Below are 17,772 nucleotides of genomic sequence, written 5' to 3' on the forward strand. Positions count from 1 at the left end.
TGCTGGGTACACACATCATCTAATGTGCACTCAGCTTTAGTTAATATGCAATTTATACAGTGAACCACAATGTTTATATTGACCAATTCAGATCTATCTAAAAATTGACCATTTGTAATGATACCCCCAGGTGTAGTCTGGTTGGCAAAACTGAGGCAAGTCCAACCCTATGCTAATGTAGTAAAACTGTATCCCTAGTGTTTTCTGCATGTTTTTGTATAAATAAAGTTTTTATATCACCAAAGAACACGTGAGTAGGGAAAGTACAGTACCTTCTCTCCTTAGTGGTCCTCTTGATGTCAGACCCCTGTAAGGTGGCCCTGATCTTTAGGATATGAGACAAATTCAGGACATACTTCCTCTCAGACTCCAGCAGGTCTTTGGCAGCACTTTGCCTTCTTGCTTTATATAACAAACAAGTTACATGTTACACCACAAACACAGAAATGAATTGTACATCTAATTGTAATGAGAGCGGGGAGCATGCTGTGATAAGGTTGCTATTTTTCCTCATCTCCAAAGTGCTCCTAACAGAAGTTACTTGCTTTACTTCACTCCCTCCCAGGCTCCCATGCAGAAGCGTAACTCTGGGAGACAATGGAGTCATCTGCTGCCGGGCTCCTGCTCCCAAGGGGGCACCTTTTCTTCCCTGCCAGCTTGAATCAGTTAATTGAAAGCCATTGATATCGCTTCTCAGGCTGACTCCCCCTCCTAATATCATTTTTGCAAGTGTCACATCGTGTATTGGAACTCATGACCTGTCTTACTAGAGACAGACACCTTACTGATTTAGCTATTTGGGGGGCACCAATATTTATCTTGCCTCCGGGCAACTGGAACAAACTTACGCCACTGCTCCCATGCATGACACTGTGAGAGATAGGCATTCCCAACTCTCAGCAGAAAATACATTTGCAATATATCATCAATTAAATATTGTATTAATATTATTATTTTACCAAAGCAATTGGGCTCGCTTAGGATGGTCTCCACAGGGGCACTTCTGCTGCTCTGCACTGGCTCTCTCAGCCTGTCTGTTTGTTCCTTTGTTGAACTCTCTTCATCCCATTCCCTCCCTTCTTTGGGCTGTCTCCAGATAAGAGAGGGCATGTACACTCTTGACTGTGCTTCAATTGACACGGAAGATTTGAAACTCTCATCTGTTTCTTCATGAGTTGCTCGTGCTGCTTAGAAGAACAAATGAGCATTATACAAGACAGTGACCCACTATATCCCCCCCCCCCCTTCTTATAAGTCCTACAATGTAGTAAATTGTCTCCAGAATCTGGACTTTGGGCGGTGGTTCTCAGACTCACAACAGGTGTACTGGGCTGTGTGTAAGACGGTTCATGTACTATTAATTCTGTAAATCTTTCTAAATAAAGGTCCATACACACTGGGTGACTATGCCCAGCGTGTAAGGACAGCGATGATCACTATCATTGCTGGGGGGAAAGCCGCTCAATGCATACACACTGAGCGGCTTTCCCCCTGCCCGTCGCCAACGGTATTACCAGCAAATGAACGGCGATGATGCGGGAGCGCGCAGCAGCGCTCACCGCTCATTGCTGGGGCATACACACTGGGCGGCTTTGAACTGAAAGCCGCTCAAACCTGTTGTTTTGAGCGAATTTCAGCTCAAAGTCGCCTAGTGTGTATGGGCCTTAAGAGGCATTCGAACCAATTTTTTAGTTCTGACATTACATGTGTGATATGCTGCTGGATAGAATGAAGAAAGCTGGAATAAACAATTTCAGGTTTGGCGGGATACTGAAAGCTCAAACCAATTTTTCTAGATTAGTTGTGCCCAAAAAGGTCATGTTTTCCAGGTCACCCAACCGTTGCACGGTGTACCACCAACTGTCACATTTTAAAAATCCACAATTGACCTGGAAAACAGTGTAGGATCCAGAGCACCAAGCTGTTCAAAAAATGAACCCTTCGGAATGCTGGGTAATCATATGTTTTGCACCTATAGCATGGTAAAGGAACTGATGAACTAGCAAACGGTACTATTATTCCTGATATGCTGCTTTTGTACTAAGCTTTTTGTTTATAAAAAACAATAGAAATAAAAGACAGAAAACAATATATGTAGATTCACTCATCTCTTAAGGCCCCCATACACTATGCAACTTCTTCGAGGGGAGAAGTCGCATCCAACCCCCTTAAGCTGACAGAGACCTTACAAGTGTGTAATTTACCCTTTAGCCAGTCATTTAGCATAGCTTAGCGCTCAAAAAGAGACCACCTGTTACAGTGATATGAGTGAAAGGAAATGTTAATGTTATCCAAAGATTACAAAGAAGCCAGAGACTATTTACTCACTTGTGTTGGTAACCGCCATATTGATTTCATTCCCAGCACTTACTGACCTGGATACCGTTGCTGCAGTACAAGTAAAGTACAGTAAGTATGAGAGAGGAATACAGCACACAGTAAAAGGATCCATGTCACCGAACACCAAAGGTAACAGCTTGACTTTATACACCCATTGGAGATGTATCAAGCCTTAGAGAGAGAGATAAAGTTGCCCAAAGCAGCCAACCAGCTTCTAACTGATAGACTGTGGAAGATAAATGCCAGTTTAGTTGCCTTGGGCAACTGCTCCACTTTCTCTCTTTTCAAGACTTGATACATCTCCCCCACATAATGTAGGACAACCATGATCACTGTCCTTTCTGAGAGTAAAGAAAAACAGCTCTGCAAATTGGTTCATAGTGACCATGCCCAATCCTGAAACAAGCCAGGCAGAAAAAGAAATGTTAGAAGCTACAATACACAGAAATAATGTAAAATACCTGATGGGGAAGAATCTATAGCTAAGACATCCCATTTTACAAAGGTGTTTAATAAATCATATAATGTATTCTTACTTGTTGTAACCCATCCCTTCTGTTACATCTGACAGGTAACATAAAGCATGACTGCAGCATGTCAGTATCTGTTGGGAACAGATACTGACATGTGGCATCATGTATGTCTACACTACAAAATATCCCTCTTGTCGGGCCCAGGCACTGGCTTGGACCCAGTTCCATATCAGGCTATTTCAGGAACATAGGACACAACTATATGAGCTGGGTCTGGGGCACCCTAAGCCTCTTGTACCAACTGTAGCTACACAGTTGCCACTTCATTTTGTGTGGTCTTTACCACCTATAGTGGGGATGTTGCTCTTGCTAAATATGCAATCTATTGGTCCTAGTGATACACCCACAACACAATGAAACAACCATAATTCCTACTCTGTTCTACTCTGTTCCATGAAATGCATAGCTAGAAATCCTATGTATAACGAAATTATAACGCATAGGTGATTGTGGGCGTGACTGGTGAAATGGGCGGAGATCGCTAATGCATGCGGACTGATCTGTTAATGGACCAAACTATCTGTGAAATAGGAGTTTCTGGCGACCATGTGATCACTCAGAAGTGATCCATATTAAGGGAGGGTTTCAGGCAACCTTAAATGTCAATAGAATGTTGCCAAGAGAGGAGGAGAAAAAAGAGAAACTCTGGGTGGGGGCACCCTTTATCACAGGTCAAAAAATGTAATTATGTTAAAATATAGCTTTTATTAGGTATACTCTAAAATATGTATGCTGGTTCTTGTACCTGACTATTAAAAAGCGCAGCAATAATATAATGGTTGATATAGAGACAATCACTGGTTATTTGAAACCAGTTACGTTTCGCCACGCTTGATCACAAGGGAGGTGATCCCTTGTGATCAAGCGTGGCGAAACGTATGTCAGGGGACTCCGCCGAATCACGGGGTGCACTCACGTGACCGGCGCACACTCCAGGCAGGGACACCAGCAGAAGGCGGCGGGCGCTCACTTCCCTGCACACAGCGGCATACCACACTTCGGCTTTTCGTTACAAGCCGGTTGGGCTTCACAGGTAACCACTGGTTCCGACCAGTGGCATTACTTACACCTAACTGTATCGTGCTATATTGTGGTATATATCCATTCATTGGTTACATGTGTGTGCCCCCGCACTGTTTACATACAATTTGCTGCACCATTCACTCTGCAGCGATCCCTGCCGTGTCTGAGACACAACTGGTTTTACAAAAAAGGTCCTATGATTTAAAACCCATCTATTCAGACCTACATATTGGTATCAATTTGGGAGAAATGAGGATCACTTATAACCATTTCAAATAACCAGTGATTGTCTCTATATCAACCATTATATTTTTGCTGTGCTTTTTAATAGTCAGGTACAAGAACCAGCATACATATTTTAGAGTATACCTAATAAAAGCTATATTTTAACGTATTTACATTTTTTTGACCTGTGATAAAGGGAGCCCCCACCCAGAGTTTCTCTTTTTTCTCCTCCTCTCTTGGCAACATTCTATTGCTTATTTTTACTCTGGGGTGCACCACTGACTGTCCCACACAGAGGCACCACACATACATAGTCCGAGTGCTCTAGGACCTACTGTTCCTTACCACTAGGAAAATAGTCAGTCTTCACAGACCATAACTATCATCCACTTACAATTCCTATAAATATCAGTGCGGCTACACTCTATATCCCTCCCCTCCCCCAAACCCCTTTCCCCTCCCTTACTCCACTTATAAACCTTAAATGTCATACAGATGTAGAGATCTGTGCCAAGCAAAAAAATGCTGTACACAATGCTCATTCTGTACACACAGAGAGATTTGCAGTCACTTGCTAAGTAATCTGACTAGATTGTGACTGCATGCACTGATTTAGTTAGCAGGAGATATTTAATCTCTTGGGGCATACACACGGAGAGATCTGTGCTTACTTTCTAAGCAATCTAGCCAGATTGCTTAGAAAATAGCACAAATTTGCTCCGTGTGTATGCCCCTTTAGTGTTCATTCACAGCATACAGATGAGGATGGAATGCCAGTTCTGATGGACATTTAGCACTCAGCACAGGATGGGTGTTAGTCCCCCACATGATGACAGATACAGCTGAGGACAGAAGGCAGTGAGTGGTTCCGGCCTCCTACATGAAGAAGGAAGGATATTCCACACATAGGCAGAGACTGATACATTAGTATACATTGCAGCCAGATGGAAAGGCAGCAGCATTTTACCTTATATACCATACCGTAGCATCATGAAAAATAATATTGGTAATACTGACAGAATGCAGTAGCTTATGTTATACTCATAATTATGGGTCATGATTGGGAAACCTGCGGTGATGGGATTGAGGAATGTCACCGGATGTAGGTTGGAAATCCAGGCCCGAGAACACCCATACCCAAAAATAATATTGATCAATATAGGAAACACAAACACATTCTGTATATACAATACCTTTGTCATATGGTGATGGCTGTGCTGGATTGTTATAATGATGATTGACCATCACGGACTCAGAGTGATTGACGGTCTGGAAGGTTCCGTTCTGTGGTGCTTGTGTTTGGTTTGTTTGCTCTTCTTTCTGGATCCTTCTGGGAACAGCAAAAAGCTTAGAACACATTTTTATAGAAGAAAATCCATACTGGAAACAGAACACTATCTCTGTAGTCCCTAATGAGAGTCAATATCCCGCTAAGAACAGTTTGTCATCTCGACAGTTCACAAACTCTGTACCAGTAAAACTAACAATTATAAAACTTTCTACTCAGAGAATAATCATACAGGATATATATATATATATATATATATATATATATATATATATATATATATTTATTTATTTATCTTTATACAGGAAGTAATTAAAATTTAAATGTGATCTTGTTACTTGTTAATATCGTTATCACTTCAGTTAACAAACAATATTAACAGAATATATTAGATCAGCCTACAAAATAACTGCCCCTACTTTGTGATTTATCTAAATTGTATTGCTCCTCCATCAGAGCTGTGTCCGTATACATGAACTGAGCAGGAGGCATCTTATACCCCTTCTACACCAAAATCCCCGATCCAACCCGGGATTTGGAACACGTTACAAGCCAGGTCTGAACCAGGATTTGCACCTTTTACACTGCGGTGCCAACCCGCAGTGTAAATGGGGGTGGCGCTTGGAGATTACATCATCTCCAAGCACCAGGACCACGGAACGCCACGCTGGGGGCAAGCTCAGCACCAAGGTAAGCTTCTGGGCTGCCCCGGGCCTCCGTGCACCCCCCTAGCCCCTGTCCGCAAGGTGAATGGATGCCACACACAGGCATCCATTCACCTCCTCCCCCCCCCCCAACCTCCATACTGCCCACTACCCAGGTCCTGCCCATGTTCCACCTTGGTTAGGACCTGGGTAGAAGGCCTGTGTAAATGGACACAGGTTAACCCCTTTTACACAGCTGCTGACCCGGGTCCATGAGGGAAAAACCTGGGTTTTTGCAGCAGTGCAAAAGGAGTATAAGAAAGGGGCATTTTATTCTGCATAGTATTATACCCAGTTACTTGTATGCCCCATAGTAGTACCATATTTAATTTTGTCTCATAGTAGTGCCCTAGTTCCCAATATGCCACATTTTAGACCTGCCAGAACAAGGTGCCCACAATTCATTGTCATATATTGTCCCCAGTACATATGATGTCACATTTTTATGCCTCCAGTTCATAATATGCCACATTGTAGTGCCCCTATTTCATATTATGCTACAGTATACTGCCCACAGTTCATACATTTCAACACTCCCCCTATTCATATTATACAAATATACATATTATGCCATACTACAGTGACTCACAACATGTTGTACTACATTACAGCACACTAGTTCATATTGTGTAATATGTGACCTCTAGTTCATATTATACCACATTACTGTCCCCAGTTCTGCTTAAGACACTTTTCGGGCTCCCTTTACTATTATAACACCCACTACACACATCATTCAAAACAAATTGAACGTCATCCTATTTAGGCCTGCAGGCAGGCAGGCAGGCAGGTAATTCTAGGAATTTGGTAGATAACTATATGACCTGTGTCCGGGGTCCCCTAAGCCTCATTTGTTGTTTATTCTCAACAGCACGCTACAGCATAGCAGGCTAAATTCATAGGCAGATGCATACAGGCGCTCTCAGTGTAGCAGACTCTTAAAAGACTCCAATGGTCCCTATGCTATAACACCCCCCAGCCTATCACTCGGGTAGATATTCCACCATCGAGAGCAAGATGACTCTGCCCTGAAAACCCTTATATCAGGAAATCCCAGGTGCTGCTGATTACATCTGGGATTCTGATGCTGCTACAAAAACCTGGTCTGGATCCTCCACATTGCTTTCATGTGGGGGAATTCTGGCTCTGCCACAATATATATACATACACCAGCCTTATATATGACTGGAAGGCCAGAACTTGTGCATTTCCATAGCTACACTTGTGCCTATATATAAGACCATAAAGCAATGAGTCTGCATTTATCTCCGTGTCAATGAGTCCTGTGGTTCTCTTGCAAAAAAAATTGCTGTTGTTCCCCATTTACCAGCTTTGTAAACTAGGGGTTACCCAAAACAAAGTGGAATAATTTATAGAACATAGTGTATTTACTGGTACATTTGGAAACTTCAGTTACCTTCAAAGTAATCTCTACTTGAATCAATACATTTGTTCAAAGTTGGTTTCATTGCTCAAAACATTTTGTAACTATCAGCAAAACTTTTTCTTTAAGGTCTCTTTTTATCCGTGGTAATAAAAAAATGATCGCACAGGGTGAGAACAGATGAATTTGGAGGGTGAGGTAAAGGTGTCATGTTGTTTTTGGTTAACAACATGGTTAACAAAATACTTAACACTCTGTGTGGGCAGGTGTATTGTCAATATGCAAGAGCCAGTCATCTGTTTGTCATAAATTGTGACGTTATTTTCCACAAATTTCCATCAGTTCAGGTGGTCGAAGGACATACAAAAAGGGATTGACATTGACATTTTACCTCCTTTGCAACGGGGGAACCATTTGTAAATTTGTGTTTTACTCATGGCAGCTTCCTAGTAAGCTATTTGTAGTATAACAACTGTTTCTGCTGCATTTTCCCCCAAAAGGAAATTAATGTTCACAGCAACACATTGTTTGTTTAAATCATCTATCACAAAAATATGTGAAAGATTGAATAACTCGTTGGAAAAAAAAATGATTTGCGTCAAATGCGACCTTCCCTTGCAATGATGGCAGGAATAATGACTCAGAATTCAGGTTCTGCAAACACTCACCTAGCAGCGGAAGCTAGAGAGGAGGAGGCCCATGTGCAGACTCTTGTACAGGATGTTCTAACACCTGCCGCTCCTCTTCGCCACATATCGCATCCCTACTAATTGCATATGCACGAACATATGCGATTATTAACACAAAGAACAGAGCTGTCCTTTGCGATCCTGCGACGTCCCTGGACTCCCGGGTCTGAGAGTGATGGCGCAGGACGTGGGGCATTCTGGGAGAGATCAGTGACATCCCTCACACAGCGCTGTGGAGAGAAGCCCATAGGCTTCTATAGGGTATTGCCAGCAAAACAAAAGTAAGTACTGAAAAAATGGGTACAGGGTGTGCGGTGAGGGCCCCCCTGGGACCACACATGCTGCACCCCTTATAAATACGCCAGTAGACAGAAGCCTGTAATAAAATTGCCCCGTCCTCTAGAACTCAATTCCTGTTTCTTTTGGGTACCCCTTGTAGACAGAACTTATTGAAAAAATATGTAAGTCACTTTAGAAGTGTAAAAGTTTTAGTTTATAATTAGTATATAATCCCCATCTTCCCTAAATCAAATGTTCTCATGCCTATTGTGTGAATGACTTCTAATTAGAGACAAGGTGACCTGATTATGAGGAATAATGCACATTTTTCATAATTAGTTTAAAAATACTCTCAGGATTAGCGACATCCCAATTGCTACCTCTTCCTATAAAAAAAAAAAAAAAACAGTAGATGAATGCTGAGAGGAAGGCGCACAATAATGTGTTGGAAGTTATAAAGTAGGCCAAGGGCCATCAAAATGCAATAGAGCTCCATTTGTCGAATGTCCCAGCGCTAAATCCTCTGTAGGAGACAAAGGGCCTGATTCAATATGACGTGTACGTGCTAAACTGCTTGCAGCAGCTTAGCATATGTGGCCCTTAGCAATGAAAATGCAGGAGGAGGTGCCTACCACCCACTACCTGCATTTGTGATTACTAAAACTGCGATGCTATCGCACTTCTAGATGAACATCGCGACCATCGATCACAATGTTCATCTACGACTGTAAGGCTGAGTAAGTCTGACCTTACTAAGACTTCCAGTCGCAGGGGGCACTGCGAGGCCAAGGAAACTGCATTGCAATGCAGTACTTGGCCTCGCCATGCCTGGAAAATAGTAGCAACATGCCCCTGTTTTCCCAAACGCTGATCTTTTCTGCCCCTCTACCAAATGCCTCTGCCTCTCAATCAGGCAGAGGCATAAACTGTGCAGTGATCACAGGACCAGTTCTGTCCAGCGCAGTTTCGTGATAATTAGGTGCAGGGGATAGCACAAGCGATACATACTGAATTAGCCCCAAAGTTCATTGTTCCTACTATGTGTACCCAGATCTTCAAACTTAAGCTGGGTAAACTGGCTGACATATCGGAACCTGGGTACACATTGAGCGACAGCGACAATGAAGGGCAGAATGATCACTGTTCAATCCTTCATTAGCATACATGGTATCGCTAGTGATATTGTCAGTTTTGACGTGCAGACCAACAAATCTGATACATCTCTGGCATACACACTGTCTGATATGCGCCCAAATCAGCGATTGTCAGATCACATGGCATAGTTATCTCTCAGTGTGTACCCAGCTTCAAAGACAAAAATTGATTCACCTAAGATGCCCCTGGTGTTCAGTAGTTTGTTACACAGGCTTGACAAATAATAAGTTGTACTAGAGGTGTTCAAAAAAATCAAAAACAATGACAAGAACTATTTGTCCATTAAATCTAACTGCCAAATGTATCTATAGCCAAGAGCCCCTCACTTGTTTTTTACTTTGCGGGATTCTCTCCTCTTCTCTTGTTGGAGATGTTCAATCTTCTGCTGCATCTCCTCCTGCTTAGCGATTATTGCATGAATCATTGCCATGGCCGTGTTGACCTCTTCCTATGAGAAATAAGACATTAGGGCAGAGTGACAATATACAGTATACTGGCTATTTTCTAAACTAGTTGATAGGTACTATAAGTACAGGACTACTTATACTGTGTCAGGTATAATTACCTGGGCCTAAACACTCACAAGAGCCAAGACACAGCCATAGCCCCAACATGCCAGGCCATAAAAGCAGGGATAGGCCCAGGAACTGGGAGTGTGGCCAAACCGTGGAGGTGTGGCCACGCCCCCAGAAGCAAAAACTAAGAGCCACATCATGCAGCGAGAGAGGAGAGTGCTGTTGCTCAGTGACTGCCGTCCCCAAGGTACCTTGGCTGCCCAGCACACATCATTGTATTCTTGGAATGGGGGAGATGCTGTTGAGCAGCAACACTGTTCTCTCTCCATGCCTGATGTTCTACAGCACTGTCGAGTAGGGGAGGTGGACACAGGCCCTTGCCAGGCCTGTCAACTGCCCAGGCCTGGGTAATTAGTATCATCACCCCAGCCTACATGTTGTGGCCACACTCCCTCTAGCAGCAGTGGGAACCCAAACTTCACCATGGCATCATTATTTTTTATTTATTTATTAACAGTTTCTTATATAGCGCACACATATTCTGCAGCGCTTTGCAGAGTATAGTTGAACATTTACATCAGTCCCTGCCCCAGTGGAGCTTACAATCTATATTCCCTACCACATGTACACGCACACACAGACATTCCAGGGTTAGTTTTGTTGGGAGCCAATTAACCTACCGGTATATTTTTGGATTGTGGGAGGAAACCGGCGTACCGAGAGTAAACCCACGCAAGCACAGGGAGAATATACAAACTCCACACAGTTAGAGCCATGGTGGGAATAGAACCCACAACCTCATTGCTGAGAGGCAGTAATGCTGTCCATTACACCATCCATGCTGCCCCATTATAGATGGGTACATCTATAATGGGTGCAGGGTGTCAGCAGCGTAACTATGGCGCTGTGCATGTGGGGGCGCCGGGGGCTGCGGTGCTATAGTTACACCCCCCCAATCCCCCGCAGACTTACCTATCTCGCTGGTCCCGGCGGTTCCGTTCTTCTGCTGAGGACCACCACAAAATGGCCGCCCCCATATAGCACACAGTTCTCTGAAACTGTCTGCTGTATGGGGGCGGCCATTTTGTGGTGGTCCTCAGCAGAAGAAGAAAGGAGCCGCAGGGACCAGCGCAATAGGTAAGGCTGCAGGGGATTGGGGGGGTGTGGTTTGCATGGGCGGCGGGGCGGCGGAGGATTGGGGGTGCTTGGCGGGGCGGCGGGGGGCGCCCCCCACCCTAACGGCGGGGGGGCGCCCAAAACTTAGTTACGCCACTGCAGGGTTTGCAGTGCACACAGACCCCTAGATCCAGGGGCTCCTCACTGCACAAACAAAGGATCTAGATCCTGGATTATCTACTACAAAATTCCGTAATTGGACTAAGGTCGGATTTAAATTTCCGGTACTTATGTATTATCTGGGCTCCCATGTTAAATGCACCCCATTTTTTCATACCCCTACTATCCAACTACGCATGGAGTTGATTTTATATAGTGTGGCGAGCGCAGCGAGCCACCGTGCCCGAAGTGTGGCGAGCATAGCGAGCCCCTCGAAGGTACGCTGTCTCATAAGAAAAACAGGAGCCCAGATATTACATAAGTACCGTGTTAAGTATTTGGGATGGGGTGATCTGTTGTAGTGTAGACAAAGCTAGCCATTGACCCTGGTCAGAAAAATCAACAGGAAATTTGGTACTTATGTAATATCTGGGCTCCTGTTTTTCTTATGAGACCGCGTACCCTCGAGGGGCTCGCTACGCTCGCCACGCTTCGGGCACGGTGGCTCGCTGCGCTCGCCACACTATATAAAATCAACTCCATGCGTAGTTGGATAGTAGGGGTATGAAAAAATGGGGTGCATTTAACATGGGAGCCCAGATAATACATAAGTACCCTTAACACCTTTGATTTCCTTCAAATTCGCCATTTCCTGTATCCCCCCCACCACCCCACCCCTCTATGTTCTCCGAGCTCTTACTCCTTTTGAAAGTCTTTGTAAACACTGCCCCTTATCTAAAGGCTTGATCACCCAGATTTACACCCTCCTTCTTGATGCTAGCTTACCCTCCTTGAAACCCCATGATTCCACCTCCATATTTTTATTTTCATTCTTTTCACTGGATGCTATACCGACTTTTATTATACTGTTTTGTGGTCAACCTCTCTGTTCCTTCCCTACCTTCCTATCCACCTGTTTTTTTTTCTTTTTCTTGCTAATGTACTTGGTCAATATTGGGCATTTGTGGCCCTTTTGTTTCTATGTTTATTTCTCTGCTGGTTGACCACTTTAAAATAAAGAATTATAAAAAAAAAAAAAGGCATCTAGAAATCCCATGTTCTAAGCATTCCTGCTCCACTACACAAACACCTTTTTTTGTTATCTGTCTCTCATTGTACTGGGTGCCGGACGCGGTCCCGACAGTCATTTACCCGAAGTCGGGATCCCAACTGTCAAAAGTCGACAGACAGGTGCCTGACGGCCACCCGCTATTTTCCCTCATGGGGGTCCACGACCCCCATAGAGGGAGAATAGAATAGGTGGCGAGCATAGCGAGCCACCGTGCCGGCAGCGTGGCGAGCGCAGCAAGAGGCTTTGTTGCACTCACCATACTGTCTGAGTCCGGGCAGTTGGGATCCCGATGTAGGGCTAATGACTGTCGGGATCCCGACTGTCGGAACCCTATACCACACCCCATTGTACTACTGAACATTGATGAAGTACAGACATGACACAGGTGTGATTTCTCTCAAGTAAAAGGTTACTTTTTTTTTTTTTACCCTACTTCTAACTTTTTTGCCATTTTCTTTGTGTATATTAGTGTATATATGGAGTGACTGACTGAAATGATAGCAACATTTTTTTTCTTTCCCAAAGGTAGTATAAGGTATATCACCTTTAAATTGTTGAGTGAGTTTTTCATTTCTGTCACCTTCTCTTCCATAGTACAACGACAGCTCTTGACCTTCTCCTCCAGAGCATATTCTCCATGCTGTATACGGGACAACTCTTGCATGGCTTCTGTGAATCCTGTCTTAAGTTCAGAAGCCAAAATCTGCAACTAAAACCAAAAAATAGTTCAAATATAGGGGTAAACTTACTAATACCTGTTTCAGACAGAAAAGTCTGAAAATCCCAGCAAATACATGGCATACACGGCATTTCAAATGGTGGGTCATTTTGCAGAGAGCTGCCTGACCCCCCTTCACACAGAAGAACAAATTACTGGGTTGAAAATGTCTACCCGGTAATTTTCTGAATAACATGGGTATTTCTTCTGTGTGAAAGGGTCGTAAATTCTTCTGTGTCAACCCGGGTCGTAAATATAGTGGAAGAATTTATTAAGGCTTGGAGAGATTTTTGGGAGTAAGATAATGTACCATCCAATCAAAACAGGCTGTGTTTGAAAAAAATGACAGTTCGGAGCTGATCGGTTGGTACTTTTATTCTCTCTGCTTTTTTCTCTTTGATAAATCTCCTCCTGATCACATGAAGACAGAGAAAGAATCCACAAAACGTGTTTCGAACTGTCAATGGTTCTTTTTCAAGGATCCATTGACGGTTCGAAACGCGTCGGTGGAGTTCCCTTTGCACACACTTTTTTTGGAGGCACACGGCTGGAGGAGCGGAAAGGACTTGGACAGAACGTAGACAAGGAGAAGGGGCCCCGGTAAACCAGTTCCACACATCTTGATTACATCTATCTGTCCAGCCCTGACCGGCTCCATACAGTACAGTAGCCCCATATTTGTTATTTTATTGTTGAATTGCATCAATAAAGGATACCTGTTTTTATACAAAAAGGATCCAGATATTCTTTATATCCATTCGATCCGGGTGAGGAATTCGTTTCATGCGCTTTGAAAACCATCACTACGTGAGTATATGGTTTAGGGGGTACCCCCGTCTTCTATCATCTGATTGCAGCCTATGACCTGGAGATTGTAATTTGTTAGGCGAATGGACTAGCTCATTTTTGTGAGTGTTTCTATAAGGGGTAAAACCCCGAGTGAATAGCATTGGATATACCATAGTGTCTATCTTATTTAAATTTGATTGAAGTGGTTAAACAGGATTATACGAGGGGACGGCCCCTTTTTTTCTTATCATTTCATATCTCTCAACAAGAGAAACATACTGAAAATACCACACCTGGAGGAATTGGAAATTACAGGGGAGTACTAGCTTCTTTTTATTATTTTTCCCCTCCTCTACTTCTATTTAGCGCCTATATTCTGATTTCAAAATTCCTTTTCTACATTTTGTATATTCTAGGGAGACTAGGTGGTCTCCTTTTTTTGAAAGGAATACAGGCAGCTTAGAGCGCAGAATTGACTTTCCCAAACAAACCAAACAAGAGGAAGAATCCAGTTTGGACACAATAGTAGCAGCCACATAGCAATTAAATCAGAGCCGCAATAGTGGTATAAATTGTATGTTAATCAAATGCTTGCGAAGGAAGATCATTTGGTAATCTACTGCATTATCTGCTTCATCAGCCGATGACCACAGCTGACCAATAGCTGCACATTATTTTGGTTGCCTATTATCCTTCATACCACATGACTCTGTCATGTGCTATTCCAGATAGTGAGGCTGAGGATTCTGGAGCTCACTGTCATACCACTTATTATAGGCACATCCAGAATCCCTTGGTAGTCGATTAACAGCTTTGTGCAGTTGCAAAGTGAATTACTACACTAAGATGACCACTCTGTGCATTTTAAGTTACTGTATTTTATTAGATCAAAGTTAAAACTGATTGAAACTAAATTCTGTTTAGACTCACAGCTTTCTTCAGAAAAGAAAGAGATAGGTGACATAAATCTATTTTCCGCTAAGAGAGAAAGCACGGGTTCTATGGATACAGAATATAAAGTTATCTTCCCTGACAAATATGGTGGGGGAAATGTCAAATGGTGAGAGAATCAGAAAGTGAGAGATTCAGTTAGAAATCTCCCGTTTTTTTTTAAAAGCGGCAATCATTTACACTGCAAAACCAGTTTAATTTTGCAGTGGAAATGATTGCGGCTTTAAAAAAACCCTGGAGAATTCTTACCCAATCTCTCACTTTCTGATTCTCTCACCCTATTACATTTCAACCAGGCTTTATTCAGTTATTATTGGTCCAAGTAGCATTTTTGATATTGTACTGTACACTCCAATGCATTTTAATGCTGTAACGGCTCCCAATCTCGCACCCTTTGCAGGTGCCGAATTTGTCAGCCTAAATTTGCACTTTTTGGGCAAATTCTTACCATGGTAAAGTGCAGTCGTCTCGCACCTGCGATATCATCACAGCTAATAGGATTGACCCTTCTGTGTGGCATGGGGCCTGGGGTCGTGGCTGGAATGGGTGTGAAATCCCAGGAAGTGGGCATGAATAAACCTGCAGTTGGCACGCGTTCTAAATAAAGTTACAGTGCGGATGTCTTCTTGGCACAAAGGGGGTTATTCTGGTTGATTTGCAAGGCTGCTGAATGTCCGCCCACCCTCCCCCCTTCGCAGGCTGCAAATGGATGTTTAGCGTAAACATCAATTCGTATGCTGTGGGTAACCTCCTACATCTTTCGATGGTCGCAGACCTTCGATAGTTATGGAAGGTACATGCATATAAAAGTGACTTTCAAGTCACATCCATATGCAGCACGCTGGGTTGGATATGGGCGGGCAGCTGGCATCCGGTGATGTTAGCTGCCAGCCCCCCGCACCCTCGTCGCCGCCTCATTACTATGAGAACGCCCAGCGTTCTCATGGGAATGCCCATGGAACGCTGGGCGTTCCCATATGGTGATGGGGCAGCCCGGTGCCCCCCCCCCCGCCCTTCTCCGCCCCCCTCCCTATGTCTGTACATACGCAGAAACGCGCAACATCGGTATAAGAATAACCACCAAAGTCTAAAACCAGATCTCCAAAAAAGTCTGAGCCTGCATCAACTGACCCTGGTGTAAGTGTAAAGCTGATAGTGATGATTGCGTACAATTGGCCATGAATGGTGAAAATAGGACTATTTATGCAAACCTTCTAAAACTGATGTACCCATGTTTTACAATTGAAGATTGTACTATTGTAGAAGTTTTTTTACAATACTCGTTTTAAACAAAAAGGTCCATCAGGCTCAATTGTGAGATGGGGAATTCTAAAGTGTTGCCATTAGAAGAAAAAACGGTACTTATGTAATATCTGGGCTCCCGTTTTTCTTATGAGACCGCGTCCCCTCGCGGGGCTCGCTGCGCTTGCCACGCTTCGGGCACGGTGGCTCGCTGCGCTCGCCACACTATATAAAATCAACTCCATGCGTAGTTGGATAGTAGGGGTATGAAAAAATGGGGTGCATTTAACATGGGAGCCCAGATAATACATAAGTACCGAAAAAACTGTTTATATCCAGTAGATTTGTGCTTTGCTAAGCATTGCAGGTGCATCAATCCATTCCAATTGGGATCTTGCCATGCCATTAACTGTAATATGGCTATATTGTGTGCTGCGATTTTGTATAATGACAGTGAAGCCACGCTTCCAGTGGTAATCCAGTGTCTTCGCAGCCAGATACAAGGGAAGAGAGGCGCAGCCAAAGAAGGGCGTAGCTCGAGATTTGCATTGCTGACTCTAAATAGGACACAGAGATGCCACTTTTTTCAGACACATTTTCAAAGTCCGTTTGTGAATAAGGCCCACCGTTACAATGCTGCATTTCTCACTGACAGGGAAATATGATTATTTTGTTTACAAAAAAAAACCATAATGGGGTAAAAAAAAAAAAGTTATGACCAAAAACAGCAGAAAACCATGCTAATTAACTATAACAAAGTAAACATATATTTGAATGTTTTTAAATACCACATGTTTACAATATAGGGGGTTATCCAGACCTGATTGCTGAAATACTTAATTGCAGAGCCCTGCAATCAGATATACGCTGCCCCACCAGAGTGAAATCCCGCCCCGTACATGCCTGCTAATTGCTTATCATGGCTTGAAAAAATTAGCTGGATCGTTGATTAGCTGCAAGCCTCTCGCCATCATATCATCCCAGGGTGTGCAGTCTGTGCCCAGGAGTTACTCAGCGGCTTCTATAGAAAAAAGCTGATCGGGGGTGAAGCTGACGTCAAAAGTCGCCTTCCCCAAAACCGCCTGGGCACACCTGCGTTTTCTCGGACACTCCCAGAAAATGGCCAGTTACCACCTACAAACGCTGGCTTCCTGTCAGTCAACTTGAGTACCGCCAGCGCTAAAAAAATGATCAGGATTTTATCACAGGATGGCCTAGTGCATAGACGGTACTACGTATACATATATGCAGTCTATCGATAAGCACCCGGCCTGCAAAATCGCAGCAGTGCGATCAGGTCTGAATAACCCCCATAGTTTGGTTACTTTTAGTTTTACCTGATATATCTGAGCTGGCAGACTGCTTACTGAGACATTTTCACTCTCCCCTGTATGAGAAACAAAGACAGTGACCTATAAAATACACATTGCCTACAACACGTATTAGGAACATATGGTAGATGATAAAGACATCACTTGATTACCTCTGGGCTTTCCTGCTCAGTAGCAGGCCATCAATATCAAATACTTTTTACATTAAATACATCACAACTGACAGACTCTATTAGAAACTGTAAAACAAAGAGCTCTA

At 43.4% G+C, this 17,772-nt stretch overlaps 1 protein-coding gene across 5 annotated transcripts in view; it reads right to left on the minus strand.

Annotated features, from left to right (window-relative positions):
• Positions 1–17,772, minus strand: part of ARHGEF33 (Rho guanine nucleotide exchange factor 33) — a 62,968-nt gene that overhangs the window by 24,873 nt on the left and 20,323 nt on the right. For 4 of the 5 annotated variants that reach the window (XM_083176065.1, XM_083176063.1, XM_083176066.1 and 1 more), the window contains exons 2-8: positions 17,520–17,569; positions 13,027–13,191; positions 9,947–10,068; positions 5,315–5,451; positions 2,329–2,388; positions 960–1,184; positions 273–402 (exon numbers count right to left, since the gene is read on the minus strand). In XM_083176065.1, coding sequence (XP_083032191.1) covers positions 273–402; positions 960–1,184; positions 2,329–2,388; positions 5,315–5,451; positions 9,947–10,068; positions 13,027–13,191; positions 17,520–17,569 — 889 coding nt within the window. The remainder of the gene's footprint in view (positions 1–272; positions 403–959; positions 1,185–2,328; positions 2,389–5,314; positions 5,452–9,946; positions 10,069–13,026; positions 13,192–17,519; positions 17,570–17,772) is intronic. The other variant, XM_083176064.1, reaches the window with a different exon arrangement.

The sequence above is a fragment of the Crinia signifera genome, chromosome 3 (genome assembly GCF_055691185.1).
Source record: "Crinia signifera chromosome 3, ASM5569118v1, whole genome shotgun sequence".
In the NCBI taxonomy this organism is placed as follows: Eukaryota; Metazoa; Chordata; class Amphibia; order Anura; family Myobatrachidae; genus Crinia; species Crinia signifera.